At 45.3% G+C, this 17,008-nt stretch overlaps 1 protein-coding gene across 3 annotated transcripts in view; it reads right to left on the reverse strand.

Moving 5' to 3' along the window:
* Positions 1–475: 475 nt before the first annotated feature.
* Positions 476–17,008, reverse strand: part of hibch (3-hydroxyisobutyryl-CoA hydrolase) — a 231,163-nt gene continuing 214,630 nt past the window's right edge. The window contains exons 12-14 of one of the 3 annotated variants that reach the window (XM_070875870.1): positions 14,085–14,204; positions 13,476–13,509; positions 476–735 (exon numbers count right to left, since the gene is read on the reverse strand). In XM_070875870.1, the coding sequence (XP_070731971.1) occupies positions 620–735; positions 13,476–13,509; positions 14,085–14,204 (270 nt within the window). In that variant the 3' untranslated portion in view covers positions 476–619. The other 2 variants (XM_070875871.1, XM_070875872.1) reach the window with 2 other exon arrangements.

The raw sequence follows: 17,008 nt of genomic DNA on the forward strand, positions 1-17,008 counted from the left end.
CTTATCCATTACCCCTCCCCTTGCTAACATACTCTGGCTCCAAGTCCCCAAAAGCCTTGCTTGAATCATGCCATTATCTTGGCCTCCACATTTCTGCTACCTCCTCCACCTGCTGCAAATTCGCCCCTCCCAAACTCTTTGTTCCTCTGACTACAACCACTTTAGCATCCTGCTCCCCACCCCCCAGTTTCTTCACCCCACCACTGGCAGCTGTACTTTTAGCCATATGAGGTCCCATGCTCTGGAATTCACCTCCCTAAATTCCTCTCCTACTCAAAGACCCTCATTAAAACCCACATCTCTGACCAAGCTTTTGGTCATTCCTCCTACTATTTCTTTGCCTCGGCAGTCATTTTCTTTTTATCTGTGAAGTGCTTTGGGACGTTTTCTACATTAAAGGCACTATATAAATACAAGTTGTTTAAAATTGGTAGCTGCCCCAACCAAAAAACCCACATGAATACAGTGATCAGGTATATTTATTATACGTGTACTACAAATTTTTCACTTGACAAATACATCATATGTGGATATGCATGTCAATTGCTTGAAGACAAAGGCAAACACACTTGAAACCCATTCATAATTTTATTTTTAAATTCTGAAACCATTCATCCATTTACAACTGGAGTTCTTTGCTTCCAAGTGATTTAAAGCAAGTATTCAGGTACTCCGCTGTCACTTCTTCTAGGGTTGCTGGCTTCCACTTTGGGCTCTGATCCTTGTCAATCAGAACTGATAGGACAGAAAACAGATATTATTCCCATAAAAGATTAACATGGTGCTGGTTATTTTGCTATCAGAGAACTACAACTACTTTTAAAACAACAATAACGATACAATGTACAAGATTAGGAGCAGTGATATAAATGTGCAATCTCCCTCCAGTTAGCTGAAACCATACTGCTCCTTTAGTTGTCTTTACATTATTATCAGTCAATTCATTAGCCACTATCTTGGTTATAAAGTGAAGTGACCATCTGGTAACTCTAGCCAACAGTTGTGATTACCAACAGTTCAGGAGCTGGGAGAAAACTCTACCCATTGGCACTGTCCAAGCACCTCAATGGTTTTTCATTCTGCAACTCTGCCATATAATTATGATTACATTGGTACTTGCTCTGATATATAACTAGCACAATATTCACAATATAAAATATCATAGGCAGTCCCTCGAAGCTTGGATGACTTGCTTCCACGCCAAAAAAGGATGAGTTCACAGGTGTTTCAATGAAGGACCTCATATTCCAGATCCCGAACTACATCGTGAAGGGTGGAAGATGCCTGTGCTTGGACTTTTCTAACCTGTGGTGGCCGTTGCATACCAGCCTGTCAACATCTCAATCCACCAGCTGCCCCTTGTTCTGTTCTCACCAGAATTGTGCAGTTTCAGTGGTTGAATATGATGCAAACAGAAGATGACTTTTACACTGAAAGGTTGTACTGATGAAAGTACTGTGATCTCTGGAGTATTCCTTTCTTGCATTTCTTGATCAGAAGTCTCATACTGGCAATTTCCATTGCTTATTTTCACTCATCTTTCCCTGTCCCAATTGAACCAGAACAAGTTTAACACTGCAATGAAGCTACTGATTACTTTTTTTTAAACATTTACAGAATTATATATTAAATTTATTTACAGTGTTGGTTTCTGTTCTTTTATTAATTGCTATTTCATGCTAATTTAGCACAAATATTGCTCCTAAAAGGTACAACTTTCCTCTCACTTGGAAAATAGCGATATAATCTGCTGCACTTTCCAGAATTTCTTTAGTACAAACTAAGCCCATTTATAACAGAACAGCATATTTGCATTTGACATGAATCTGTAGCCACTCTGCACTAAAATATGAAGGGAAGAAAAGAACAGACACTTGCTAAGCCATACCATTGCTCTGTTTCCCTGATATATGGCCACCAGAGAGCTGTTTGATTCAGTCTCTAGATCTATCAATGTTACTAGCTCTAAAATTGTTTAATTGAAAGCTCCTAGTTAAGAGTTACAATTTGAGTGAAAAATGTATAAACCAATGTTATTTCCTAGTAATCTACTGTAGATCCAATTCTGGTCATCTTGCAGAGATATCTTCAAATTTAAATGAGTGAGGAAGTCATCACTTGAGCCTGTGTTTTTGCACAGCACAAATTTGGGCCCAAGTTTCCACATGATTTGCGCCTGATTTTTTAGGAGCAACTGGTGGAGAACGGACTATCTTAGAAATCGCAATTCTCCACATTTTTTTTTCTGCAGTTCTAGTCAGGTAGAACAAAATTTTTTTCTTCAAAAGGGGGCGTGTCCGGCCACTGACGCCTGATTTCAAAGTTTCCACAGTGAAAACGTACTCCAAACTAACTTAGAATGGAGCAAGTGAAGATTTTTGTAGAACTGAAAAAACCTATTCTGCACATTAAAAAATCATGCGCAGGTTACAAATAAGGCGTCCAGAACGAGGTGGGGGGTGAGGGGGGGGGGAAGGGAAGTCATTAAATTCTACAATAAATCCTTATTTATACTTCTACAAATATTATACAAATGAATCCAACCTGAATAAACTTTATAAGCAAAGAAAAGATTAAATAAACCATCTTCCTACCTGTGTGAAAGTGCTTCAGCCAGCCTCACAAGTTCGTTCATTCCCGACGGCAGGGGGGGAGGAGGAAGCCATTCCCGACGGCGGGCGGGCGGGAGGAAGTGCGGGACCGACCAACCGACCGAACGCAGCGGGGGGGGAGGGAGAGGAAGCCGTTCCAGACGGCGGGTGGGCGGGACCGACCAACCGACCGAACGCAGCGGGGGGGGAGGGAGAGGAAGCCGTTCCAGACGGCGGGTGGGCGGGCCCGATCGACCGACCGAACGCAGCGGGGGGGGAGGGAGAGGAAGCCGTTCCAGACGGCGGGTGGGCGGGCCCGATCGACCGACCGAACGCAGCGGGGGGGGAGGGAGAGGAAGCCGTTCCAGACGGCGGGTGGGCGGGCCAGATTGACCGAACGCAGCGGGGGTGGGGGGGGAGGAAGCCGTTCCAGACGGCGGGTGGGCGGGCCCGATCGATCGATTGACCGAACACAGCGGGGGGGGGGGGAGAGGAAGCCGTTCCAGACGGCGGGCGGGAAGGAGACAGTGAAAAGGCTGCAGGAAGCCTCAGAAGTTGAGCAGCCATTCCCAACGGCATGGGGCCTTCGGGAATGGCTGCTCAACTTCTGAGGCTTCCTGCAGCCTTCTCAGTGCTGATGGCAATGTGCTTTTATTAAAAAATGTTCAAAAATTAAACAGCTACAAAGAACTACAAAAATGGCCGAGTGCCAATGTTTCCTTCACACTGCGCGTGTGCGAACGCTCCAACGCGCACGCGCAGGGTTGCCGGCAGGAAAAAAACTAATTTAAATGGTACCCGCCCCCTCCCACTTACAAAATCGGCTCGAGTGGTAGGCTCCGCCCTCTGCACGCCATGCCAGGCAGACATGGAGCTGCAAGGCGCTCGAGAATAGCGCGTTTTTTTTAGGCGCCGTTTTGGGCGCGAAAAACGGACGCCCAGCTCGGAGGGGCGCCCGTTTTCTATCGTGTGGAAACTTGGGCCCAATATCCTGCAACAGTCCTGTGAATGTATACACTTTCTGTGTGTAGTGTGATTTGCTGAGGTACTGAAAAGTAGTCCAAGAAGCAATGCAAATTCTGGCTTCTGAGCAGGCCTTGATGCTGACAATTCACACATCAATGAGACATAGGAGCATAGAACATGAGTAGGCCATCCATCATTCAATCAGATCATAGCTGGTCCATATCTCAACTCCAATTAACCGCCTTGGTTCCATAACCCTTAATCCCCTTACCTAATAAGCATCTATCAAACTCAGTTTTCAAATTTTCAATTGACCCCTAGCCGCAACAGATTTCCAGTATCCTTTGTGTGAAGAAGTGCTTTCTGACATCACCCCTCAATGGTTAATTTTAAGGTTATTCCCTTGTGTTCTGGTCTCCCCCACCAGAGGAAAATGTTTCTCTCAATCTACCCTATCAAATCCTTTAATCATCAAACATCTCAATTAGATCATCCCTTAATTTTCTATATTAAAAGGAACACAAGCCTAGTCTATGCAAACTGTCCTCATAATTGAACCCTTTTAGGCCCGATATCATTCTGGTGAATCTGTGCTGTACCCCCTCGAAGGCCAATATATCCTTCCCGTGTTGCGGTGCCCAGAACTGAATGCAGTACTCCAGATGCAGCTAACTATAGCTTCATATAACTAGAGCATAACTTCCACCGTTTGTACTCTAGCCTCCTTGAGATAAAGGTCAACATTCCATTAAACTATTAAAAACATTTTTAACCTAACTTTTAGTGATTTCTGTATTTGGATCCCTAAATCTCTCTGCTCCTCCACAGTTCCTAGTTTCTTGCTGTTAGAAAATACATTCATCTATTTTCTTAGGTCCAAAGTGGATGACCTCACACTTTCCCCACATTGAACTTCATCTGCCAGTTTTGCCCATTCACTTAATCTATCAATGTCCCTTTGAAACTTTCTGCTCCTTTCCACACTATTTACTGTGCCATCTAACTTAGTGTCGTCAGCAAACTTAGATATACGGCTCTCTATTCCTTTATCCAAGTCATTTATAAATATAGTGCAAAGCTGCACCCCCATTGCAATCACATCCTGCCAATTGGAGTACATACCTATTATCCCTCCTCTCTGGGGCTGAAATTACCCTCCGTCTCGTTTGGGGCTGATAATTCGAATTAAGTGGCGAATTACCGCCAGTACAGATGGAATGGAGAATGAAGGGAAATTGGGCACTTTAGTTTAGCAAAATGAACGGGATGGTGTTGGGGGTGGCAGAAGGACACTGTGAGGCCTACGTCAAGCACACAGGGCCACCAGGGGGGTGCCGGGCTGTCATTGTCGGGCCGACTCAGGAGTCGGCCGCGGCAGTGCGCCCACCCCTTTAAGGGCGGCACCGTCCAGCCACTGGGAGCTTCCCGCCATACGCACCGACTGGTGGCGGCCGCGTTCCCGTGGGGCAATTTCTCTCGCAGTGCGGAAGGGGGTCGCCGCCGAGCTGTAAGGTATTGGCGTGTGGTCGACAAGGGGTCGGAGCGCCGGGTGGTGTGGAAAGACAGGACTTGCATGAAGGAATAGAGAGCCGTATATCTAAGTTTGCTGATGACATTAAGTTAAGTGGCACAGTAAATAGTGTGGAAAGGAGCAGAAAGTTTCAAAGGGACATCAATAGATTAAGTGAGTGGACAAAACTGGCAGATGAAGTTCAATGTGGGAAAGTGAGGTCATCCACTTTGGACCGAAGGGTGGCCCCGAGGGCAACTCCACATGGGTCGCACCATCTGCCAGCCACTGGTCGGAAAGGCCTTCCCGCCCCATTACCGCCTTTAGAGTCGGTAACGAGCCTTAAAAAAAGGGCTAATTTCGGCCCGTCTGACTCCAACCTCCTAATCAATTCCCCATCCAAGTCAACAGGTTGCCTCCAATTCCATGGGCTCCCATTTTTGTGAACAGTCCCTTATGTGGAGAGTGTTATGCTCATAATAAAGGATGAAACTGAGTACTGTATACAATGAGCAAGTGTGACCTTAGCTCCTTTAATAAGACTCCAGAGTGCAGGTACCTCGTGGCTGGCCTGCTTATATACCGTGCTCCCAAGGGATGCTGGGATCCCTTGGGACTCCAACAGGTAGGCCCTCTGGTGGTGGTGTAATACAGGTTACAAGGGATTAAATACAGAACATCACTCCCCCGTGAAGTCAAAAGTACACTTATTTACAAGCTGAAACAATATGAGGTTTTTCGCTCCCTTGTCGATCGTCTCGGTACAAATGTGGATGTGGGTGAGTTGGTTAGTTCTTCACTGGGCTGTTGGGCAGCCGGCCTTGCCAGGCTGTTGGGGATGGTGAGTTCGGCTTCGTGGTCAACCATGATGTCAGTTGCCACTTGTGTGTGTGTTGGAAGGTCAAAGTTGGTGATGTCTTCTTCGGGTTATCCGTAGCTGTTGGTGAACCGCAATTTGATTTGGTCTATAGGTTTTCTGTGCGTTTGTCCGTTGGCCAATTTGACCTGAAACCCCACTCCCTTCTTTGGCTGTGACTGTGCCAGCAAGCCATTTGGGACCAGCCCATAATTGAACACAAACACAGGATCATTGATCTCAATATCACGTGACAAATTTGCGCGGTCATGGTACACACTTTGTTGATGCTGCTTGCCCTCCACGTGATCATGGAGATCAGGGTGGACAAGAGAGCCTTGTTTTAGCGCCCTTTTCATGAGCAGCTCAACTTGGGGAACCCCGATGAGTGAGTGGGGTCTGGTGCGGTAGCTGAGCAGTACTTGGGATAGTCGGTCTGCAGGGAGTCTTCCGACACGCGTTTCAAGCTTTGCTTGATGGTCTCAACTGCCCGTTCTGCCTGGCCATTGGATGCGGGCTTGAACGGGGCAGATGTGACGTGTTTGATCCCATTGCGGGTCATGAATTCAGCACTGGTGAAGTACGGCCCATTGTCGCTGACTAGGACATCAAGCAAGCCGTGCGTGGCAAACATTGCTTGTAGGCTTTCAATAGTGGCCGTGGACGTGTTTACAGACATTATCGCACATTCAATCCATTTTGAGTAAGCGTCCACGACAACCAAAAACATTTTGCCTAGAAATGGGCCTGCATAGACAACGTGGATCCTTGACCACGGTTTGGAGGGCCATGACCACAAACTTAGCGATGCCTCTCTGGGTGCATTGCTCAGCTGAGAGCAAGTGTTTCACTGGCGCACGCATGACTCTAAATCTGAGTCGATGCCTGGCCACCACACATGGGATCTGGCTATGGCTTTCATCATTACAATGCCTGGGTGGCTGCTGTGCAGTTCACAAATGAATGTATCTCTGCCTTTCTTGGGCAAGATCACGCGATTGCCTCACAACAGACAGTCCGCCTGCAGGGACATTTCGTCTTTGCGCCTGTGGAACGTCTTAATCGCCTCCTGCATCTCCGTTGGGACACTGGACCAACTTCCATGGAGGACACAGTTTTTTTTTACCAAGGCCAGTAAAGGATCCTGGCTGGTCCAGGTCCCGATCTGGCGGGCAGTAATGGGAGACATCTGTTCTCGAATGCCTCCATGGACATGAGCAAGTCCGCTGGCTGTGCCATTTCCACCCTGGTGGTGGGCAATGGCAGCCGACTGAGAGCATCTGCGCAGTTCTCTGTGACCAGTCTGTGGCGGATTACATAGTTGTATGCTGACATCTTTGGATGCGGGCAGAGGCATTGGTGTTAATCCCTTTGCTCTCAGAACAGCGATATGAGCGGCTTGTGGTCAGTTTCAAGCTCAAACTTAAGGCCAAGTACTGGTGCATTTTCTTTACCCCGTAAACGCACGCCAGAGCCTCTTTTTTAATCATGCAGTAGGCCCTTTCGGCCTTGGACAAACTCTTGGACACATAAGCGACCAGTTGCCAGGTCCCTGATTCGTTAGCCTGTTGTAACACACACCTGACCCGGTATGACGACGCATCACAAGCTGGCACTAATCCTTTGCATGGGTTATACAGGACAAGCATTTTGTTGGAACACAACAGATTTCTGGCTTTCTTAAAGGCAGCCTCTTGTGAATTCTCCCATATCCAGTAGCGCTTGTAGGGGTTCTAGCAGGGTGCTTAACCCGGGTAGGAAATTATCGAAATAGTTAAGGAGTCCCAGGAACGACTGCAGCTCAGTCACGTCCTGTGGTCTCGGCGCGTTCTTGATGGCCTCCCTCTTGGCGTCGGTGGGTCTGATGCCGTCTGCCATGATTCTTCTTCCCAAGAACTTGATCTCCTGCGCCAGGAAAACACACTTTGAGCATTTAACCTGAGCCCCACGCGATCCAACCGACTAAGAATCACTTCCAGATTCTTCAAGTGCTCAATGGTGTCCCGACCTGTAACCAGTATGTCGTCCTGGAAACCCATGGTGCGAGGAACCGACTTTAGCAGGCGCTCCATGTTCCGTTAGAAGATTGCCGCGGCCGACTGAATCCTGAACGGGCACCAGTTATAGATGAACAGACCTTTATGCATGTTGATGCAGGAGAGGCCTCTCGAAGTCTCCTTCAGCTCCTGCATCATGTAGGCCGAGGTCAGGTCCAGCTTGGTGAACGTCTTCCCTCCAGCCAGGGTCGTGAATAGGTCGTCTGCCTTGGGTAGTGGGTGCTGGTCCTGTAGCGAAAAACGGTTAATCGTTACTTTATAGTCCCCACAAATTCTAACCATGCCGTCCTCTAAGTACTGGGAGAATCGGACTAGCACACTCGTTGAATTCCACTGGCGCGATGATGCCTTCTCGCTGAAGCTTGTCCAGCTCAATTTCCACTTTCTCACACATCAGGTACGGTGCCACCCGTACCTTGTGGTGGATGGGTCGCGTACCGGGAACCAAATGGATCTGGACTTTCGCCTCCGAGTAGCTTCCAATGCCTGGCTCAGAACCTGGGCACATGAGACGTCGTCGACGGACGAAAGCCCTCAGATGTCATCCCAGTCAGCTTCTGCCAAATAACGTGGGGCCATCCCCTGGCACAATCCACAGCGGGAGTTCGTGTACTGCTCCGTTATAGGAGACTTTGACTTATGCAATGTCAATTACAGAGATTAGTTCCTTGGTGTAAGTCCTTAGTTTGGTGTGAATGGGGCTGAGCTTGGGTCCGTGTGCCTTTTTGCCCCACAGCCTGTCGAAGGCCTTTTTACTCATTATGGACCAACTTGCACCTGTGTCCAGTTCCATAGATACTGGAATACCGTTCAGTTCAACTTTCAACATTGGTGGACATTTCGTAGTGAATGTGTGTACCTTGTACACTTCTGCCTCCTCGGTACGCGTCTCCAATTCAGCCTGATCCACAGTGGATCGATCTTCCTTTTGCAACGTGGTGGTTTGCAGCTCGCCTGCACATTCGCTGGAGGTGTCCCATTGGTCTGCAACCGTTGCACACATAGTGCTTGAAGCGGCACTGATGGGGCCGATGATCACCTCCACAGCGCCAACAAGGCGTTAATTGCCTCGCATTAACGATTGATGGCGGACTCTGGGTCATCTGAGGTCAGGTAGCAGCAGCCGGCGTGTTACGCTCTGCCATGTATATTGCTGCTCGAAACCGACGTTACTTTATGCACAGTACTGGTTGAAACTTCTTTACTCTGTGAAATCTGTTTGGTGTTGTCGCTGGTGGACATAAATGCCTGGGCTATCGTTATGGCTTTACTTGGGTTCAGAGTTTCTACAGTCAACAGTTTGTGAAGGATTGTCTCATGGCCAATGCCCAGAACAAAAAAGTCTCTAAGCATTTGTTCTAGGAATCCCTCAAACTCACAATGTCCTGCGAGGCACCTTAGTTCGGCGACATAGCTCGCCACTTCCTGGTTCTCCGATTGTTGACACATGTAGAACCGATATCTCGCCATCAAAACATTTTCCTTGGGATTTAGGTGCTCCCAGACCACGTACACAATTCTTCATAGGATTTCTCTGTTGGTTTTGCCGGAGCTAGGAGATTCTTCATGAGGCCATAGGTTGTTGCCCCACAGACAGTTAAGAGGATCGCCCTTCCTTTGGTAGCGTTCTCGTCCTCTTCCAGCTCGTTGGCCATGAAGTATTGGTCGAGTCTCTCTACGAAGGCCTCCCAATCATCCCCTTCTGAGAAGTTCTCCAGGATACCAACTGTTCGTCGCCAATTGCTATACTCATAATAAAGGATGAAACTGAGTACTGTGTACAATGAGCAAGTGTGACCTTAGCACCTTTAATAAGACTCCAGAGTGCAGGTACCTCGTGGGTGGCCTGCTTATATACCGTGCTCCCAAGGAATGCTGGGATCCTTTGGGCCTCCAACAGGTAGGCCCTCTGGTGGTAGTGTAATACAGGTTACAAGGGTTTAAATACATAACAGAAAGTGCCCTGGTCGAAGATGGCCACAGCACCTGCTGATGCTGCAGCAAAAAATAAAAGCATGCAGGCAGCAAGTCAGATTTTTATTGTTCAAAATAACAGTGCTACTATGAAACACTAACGGGCCAAATCTTGCTGGAGTGGGTCATCTTGCGGCATGCGCAGTTAGATCTTTTTCTGTATGCTTCAGCTCAAAATGTTTTAGCACTGTAACTTGCTGGATTTGCGAGCTAATAACGGCGTGGTGAGGACAACAGGGCATCTGGGACCTTAATAAACTTCCGGAGCAACAGTGTATCTCCTTAACCAACGCAAGTTAAGGATTGAGAAAGAAACAGGAACGACTGAGAAGGAGAGTGCATTAGAGTCAAATCAGATACAGAAAGAGAAATAAAGAGAAGGAAAGAGATATTGGATTAAGAGAGAGAAAAGAGAGAGAGAGGAAAAGTAAAAAAATATATTTGAAAATTTGAAATTAAAAAAATCTCCAGCAATAATTCACTATCTGAAGGAATCAGAGTTTAAATCATCCAATTTCTGAACCAGGTGAGGTTGATTGGCATTGCATTAACAATTATCATGTCATTAAAAAGGTACTTATGCTGTTAGTTACCAGACTTAACTTTCAGTGGCAAATTAATGGGGAGGCTAAGGGCAAGATGTCCTATGTGCAATGCAAATGGCCGAGCGATATAAATTGAACAGCAAGTTTTGGAGATTTGCAACTCATGGTATAATCTTCTTAACTTGCTGGCCTATTTGTTCATTAATAATGACTTGAATCGTTAACACGCCGTTATTTTTCGAACAAAAACTGGCCCAATATGTATAAAAAAGAATATGAGTTGGGAGGAATTGATTACAGAAAAATAATTTAATTTCAGGGTTTAAAAAACAATTAATTACTTAGACATTACTCGTGTGATTTGTTATGTCATCCAAGCCCTTTGATCAGATTTTCTTGTAGTCACTCTCAATCCTTCAATGTATTACTAAAAAAATATCTCCCTGAATGCTAGCATCCAATCTGTCTTGGTCTGCATTGTAATATTATTAGAGCAGAATTCCAGTCTCTCTCCACACTCCACAGCAGATATGTGAAATAAATTTGCAAAGTTGATATGTAATAAACATAAGAACATAAGAATTAGGAACAGGAGTAGGCCATCTAGCCCCTCGAGCCTGCTCCGCCATTCAAAAAGATCATGGCTGATCTGGCCGTGGACTCAGCTCCATTTACCCGCCACTCCCCGTAACCCTTAATTCCCTTATTGGTTAAAAATCTATCTCTGTGATTTGAATACTTTCAATGAGCTAGCCTCAACTGCTTCCTTGGGCAGAGAATTCCACAGATTCACAACCCTCTGGGAGAAGAAATTCCTTCTCAACTCGGTTTTAAATTGGCTCCCCCATATTTTGAGGCTGTGCCCCCTAGTTCTAGTCTCCCCGACCAGTGGAAACAACCTCTCTGCCTCTATCTTGTCTATCCCTTTCATTATTTTAAATGTTTCTATAAGATCACCCCTCATCCTTCTGAACTCCAACGAGTAAAGAACCAGTCTACTCAATCTATCATCATAAGGTAACCCCCTCATCTCCGGAATCAGCCTCGTGAATCGTCTCTGTACCCCCTCCAAGGCTAGTATATCCTTCCTTAAGTAAGGTGACCAAAACTGCACGCAGTACTCCAGGTGCGGCCTCACCAATACCTTGTACAGTTGAAGCAGGACCTCCCTGCTTTTGTACTCCATCCCTCTCACAATGAAGGCCAACATTCCATTCGCCTTCCTGATTACCTGCTGCACCTGTAAACTAACTTTTTGGGATTCATGCACAAGGACCCCCAGGTCCCTCTGCACCGCAGCATGTTGTAATTTCTCCCCATTCAAATAATATTCCCTTTGACTGTTTTTTTTCCCCAAGGTGGATGACCTCACATTTTCCGACATTGTATTCCATTTGCCAAACCTTAGCCCATTCGCTTAACCTATCTAAATCTCTTTGCAGCCTCTCTGTGTCCTCTACACAACCCGCTTTCCCACTAATCTTTGTGTCATCTGCAAATTTTGTTACACTACACTCTGTCCCCTCTTCCAGGTCATCCATGTATATTGTAAACAGTTGAGGTCCTAGCACTGATCCCTGTGGCACACCACTAACCACCGATTTCCAACCCGAAAAGGACCCATTTATCCCGACTCTCTGCTTTCTGTTAGCCAGCCAATTCTCGATCCATGCTAATACATTGCCTCTGACTCCGCGTACCTTTATCTTCTGCAGTAACCTTTTGTGTGGCACCTTATCGAATGCCTTTTAGAAATCTAAATACATCACATCCATCGGTACACCTCTATCCACCATGCTCGTTATATCCTCAAAGAATTCCAGTAAATTAGTTAAACAAGATATGTTGATAACTACAGCTGTATAAATGTCTATGAGAGAGTGAAGGTTATAGGGACAAGTGTAGCATCATGAGAAAATAACTCTGGAGAACACTGGTGGGATTATTTTTGGAACATGCCTCACCAGAAGTGAATAATGCAAATTGTCAATTGTTTTTTGGTGTAATGCGCAACAGAGTTTTATTTTTAAAGTATTAAATTGTTCCGAACAGTTTTAATTACTGAACCACAAAAGGACCAGAAATTCAAGGGGCTCAAAGTATATACTTGATCTGAGAATAGGTATAAAAGGATAATTGTTTAAGTGCCTATAAATATTATAACTGATTAGATCATGAACTCATCAGCATTACTTCTAACATTCATGAACTTCAAAACTGCAAAACTTCGTATCTGTTAATAGTGTCACATTTTGTTCTGTCTGATCAGTTACATTGGTGTTACACAGACTCTAATGGGCAGATACTTGGCAGAAATTGCAGGGGGGGCGAGTGGGGAGATAGGCAAAAACCAAACCAAAGAGAATGAAAATATCAGCAATAATGAGTACAGGTGGATATTCTACAGAATCTTTTCTTAACCGATCACTTGAGGGTATCCAGTTGGTGCTATCTGGAATGTTGGCATATATGGATTTAAAAAATATATAAAGTAAGGCATTTTAAAATCTATATGCAGAAAGGAGTCCTATTCTCTCCTCAATGATTTTTTTCGTTCTACATGTGCCAACGACTCTGACATATTTGTCCCAAGTAGCCATTCTTTGTGTAAATGTTGTCAGACTATTTGTGCATGGCTGGTATCACAGCCAAAGGTGATCCAATACTCAATTGATATCCACTTCTCAAAAGAGCTATTTGAATAGCTATCAGGAATGGGAGTGCTGGTTGATTTTCCCTCCTTTCTAATCCAGGGAATTAGAGGGCAATTGTAGTGCCCTAATGCTGGCAGCTGAGGTCAGCTAAATCACTAGCGAGCAGGGACTGAACCTGGGACCTTTTGGATTTATTTAACCCAGTAAATACCAAGCAATCCATTTGGCTACCTAGCCACCAAAGGAGATCGAGCTTCGCCAGAGTTAATTTCTACTTTTAAACCTGCAGTGCAGTGAACAGGATTCACTGACAATCGCTTACCTGCTCGCACACCTTCATAGAAATCATGGCCTCTCTGAAACGGATAAATTGCAAAGTATGGCAAAATAAACTTTTGAATAATACAGTACAAGATTTTCTTGGTATAATTATCTTTCTCCAACTCATTTTACATTTACACAGAGCAGCATTCCAGTTTCTGTACTGATGTCTGTGGAAACAGCTAATGTCAATGTAACAAAACAATCAAGGTGTTAAGTGCACCTGTCTCATTCTAATATAGCATAATTTAACCCTCCAATTTATTATTTATATTATTACCTCAAATACAGGGATGAATTGCCTGCAAAGTAACATGTATTGTACTGTATAAAGAACACAATTATATCCTTGGCTATGTGCCTATTTTAATAAGTTGCTTTGATTCTTATAAAGATCTCTTGTTTCCCATTTATTATGAAAACTGAACATGAACTGTAAGCTTGTCCGACCCAATTGCAATTAAGTAGATTCTTCCTCTACCATTTAATAATTACATTTAATCAGTATGTAGCAGCTACTTACTATGTCATACAATAAAACATCAACAAAGTCATTGCTTCATTGTTCTTTAACAACAGGATATGGTCTGCATCTCTGACATTATCTTACCATACAAGCTTGGCTAAGTCTGTACTCCATAACTAAAACTTCTGACAGGTTCTTTGTGGCTCCCTCTTCAAGCTGTTGAAAAGTAATCTTCATGGATGTGGGAGACATTTTCTTCAGTTTCTATACAGAAAAGCATAAATGCATGAAACTATTGGGTGTCTGTTTAAATATAATTAAACCATTGAATATGCAGTTTCCTTTTTTGGAGAAAATTACTTCAGGCAAGATTGTTATGGTAAATATGGTTTAGCACAAGATTTTTTGACATTATACTTAAGGTGAACAGGTGGTTTAGTTTCTGATTCCCTCTCTATCCTGGGAACGCAAGATACTGGATAACTACAAGCACCTGTGGAACCATACCCATCCTAACTAGCCACTGTGATACATGCCGTGTACAAGCCTAGTAAATGAGTGCCTACTGGTGAACATCACTATTAAGCCCGCCCTGTTCAGTAGGGTTCACTGGACAGAAACTGAGGGGGATCCTACCTGATTTCATCCCTTCCTTGTCCAGAGTTATTGAGGTCAATTATAACACGCACGTCCACCCTGTCTGATATCGCACAGACCAAGGATCAAGCCTGCAACAGGACCGAACTACAGCACATTCCCTAACTAAGCCTTGCCGAAGGCTACACAGATTACTTACGCAGGTAATAGTACTTTAATTAGGAAACAACTTTTTTGTTTTGGAGTTGGGCTTTTTGTTTCCAAGAAAATTTTATCCATCAATATTCAAGTTAAAATTCAAACCACCTCAAAAGAATTACTTAAACAGCCTTTTTCTATTTTTGTAATGCTGATGACAGCATTTGATCATTGGTTTAGAGAAGTTACTACGGGCTCAATTTTCCTCAGGAGTTGCTCCATTTTTTTTTGAGAAGGCTGCTTTTTCTGGCCTAACTTAAAAATCTCCAGTTTCCCCAATCAATTTGCACCAGCGTAACTCACTTCGTTACGTTTTTTTTAGGTTAATTTTTTTTCTCAAAAGGGGGCGTAACCAGCCATCTACGCCAGTTCTGGCCATTTAGGCAACTTTGGTCAGCTAATAGTTACTCCATTTCTACTTAGGCCAGCATATGTGGCCACTTGAGAAAACCCTTGTGGAGAGTTAAAGAAATCGGTGCAGGTAAGGAAATCGGCGCAGGTAAGTGCAGCAGATGCCCGGGCAGCAGCAGCAGGAAAGGTAAGAGAGAGGGGGAGAGAGAGATGGGGGAGGAAGAGAGAAGTGGGGGGGAAGGAGAAGGGGTGGGGGGGAGGGAGAAGGGGTGGGGGGGAGGGAGAAGGGGTGGGGGGGAGGGAGAAGGGGTGGGGGGGAGGGAGAAGGGGCGGGGGGGAAGCTTTTGACCGGGAGGGAGGAGACCACTCGGCATGGGTTAGGGGCGGGCGAACTCACCGGCAAGCAGGAGAACTCACAGATCTCATCGGCAGGCAGGCAGAACGCTCAAGTTACCATGACAGCTCGATCTTTTTGACGCAGATCAAGGCTCCATCCCCTCGGATTAGGCCACGCCAAAATGAAGAGACCCTAAGGGAAAACTTACAACCCTTTTTTTTTGGCGTACTTGGGCCACAAAAAAAAATCATCGGGCGTAACTCTTCAATTACGCCAAAAAAATGCTTTGGGGAAAATTGAGCCCAATGTTTCTAAGTGTGAGGATCCTGAATTATCATCAGTAAAGAGGTTAAATTCTTAGGGAGACTAAATCGCCAATCCGGTTTCTGAATTTGGGCTTCACACTGGTACGACTGAAGTCTTTCTGTAGGGGGATGCTCGTGACTGGAGAAACTGCAGATGGCAGCTTACCTAAGAGTACATACAATTGCTTTCTGTAACTCTATGGCCAGAATTCTCCGGAGGGTCGGGGGGGGATTTGTGGTGGGTCAGGTGGGAAATTTGATATTTTTGACAGCGATGTCTGGTCTGTCAGCGCTGAGCAGACCTGACAGGCAGCTGCGGGCAACCCAATTCAGGTAATTAGTGGCTTGTTTAGAGCCACTTAGGAATGACTTTCAGCTTGCCTTTTGCATTTGAAAGCTTTCCCAGGGGTTCACGCTGGTCATGGACCATTGTCTGTCAAGCTGAGGCAGGAGGTCAATGATCAGCTGATGAATTGACAGCTTCAAATGTACAGTAAAGGCTCCCACCTTAGAGAAACTTTCCCTCAGCCCCAAACTGTTCCTCACTGCATTTCCACAACAGATTCAACATGCTGCAAGTCTTTACACAAGTCTCCATCCAGTCTGACCTCATTACCTCTCTCATTATTGACAGATCATTTCTGTCATCTCTACTTCACCTGCCATCCATTCCATCAGCATGGGTGCCCTTTATACTCTCTCAGCTTGGTCCTCAGAATCCCACCATGATCAGCCCCAACACCAGCAGCATCAACTACACCAGCAATTTTCTCCACAATCAACTGATGCTGCACAGGACACAGAGCATCAGCACCCAACCAAATTGCTGCCTGGGAGGTCAGGAATGGGCTCGCCATGGCCACATTTACTTCACTTGATGCTGTACACCCTGGTTGCCACATGATGCGCCAGGTTGGAACCACTACACACCAACACAATAAAGCAGCCCTACAATACCCAAGCCATTCCTCTCACACTCATGACCACTGCAGGGGTACCATTATGTCTCACCATTTACTGCAACTCACTAATCCACTTACAAAGGTTCACACAAATCTGTCCAAGAATGCAAAGTGTTGAAAATAAAAGTTTCAATGTTTGACACCACACTAACAGAAACTTTACATGAACATTGCATAAAACACCCAACTGCCTACCCTTGTGTGTTAATTGGTATGCTTGCACTAGGATGAGGGTGAGTGTGAGGGATGGCTAATGAGATGGGGATGTGATAATGTAGATAGAGAGGGATGGGTGGAGGTACAAGGTAAGTTGGTGTG

This window comes from Pristiophorus japonicus, chromosome 3 (genome assembly GCF_044704955.1).
Source record: "Pristiophorus japonicus isolate sPriJap1 chromosome 3, sPriJap1.hap1, whole genome shotgun sequence".
Taxonomy (NCBI): Eukaryota; Metazoa; Chordata; class Chondrichthyes; family Pristiophoridae; genus Pristiophorus; species Pristiophorus japonicus.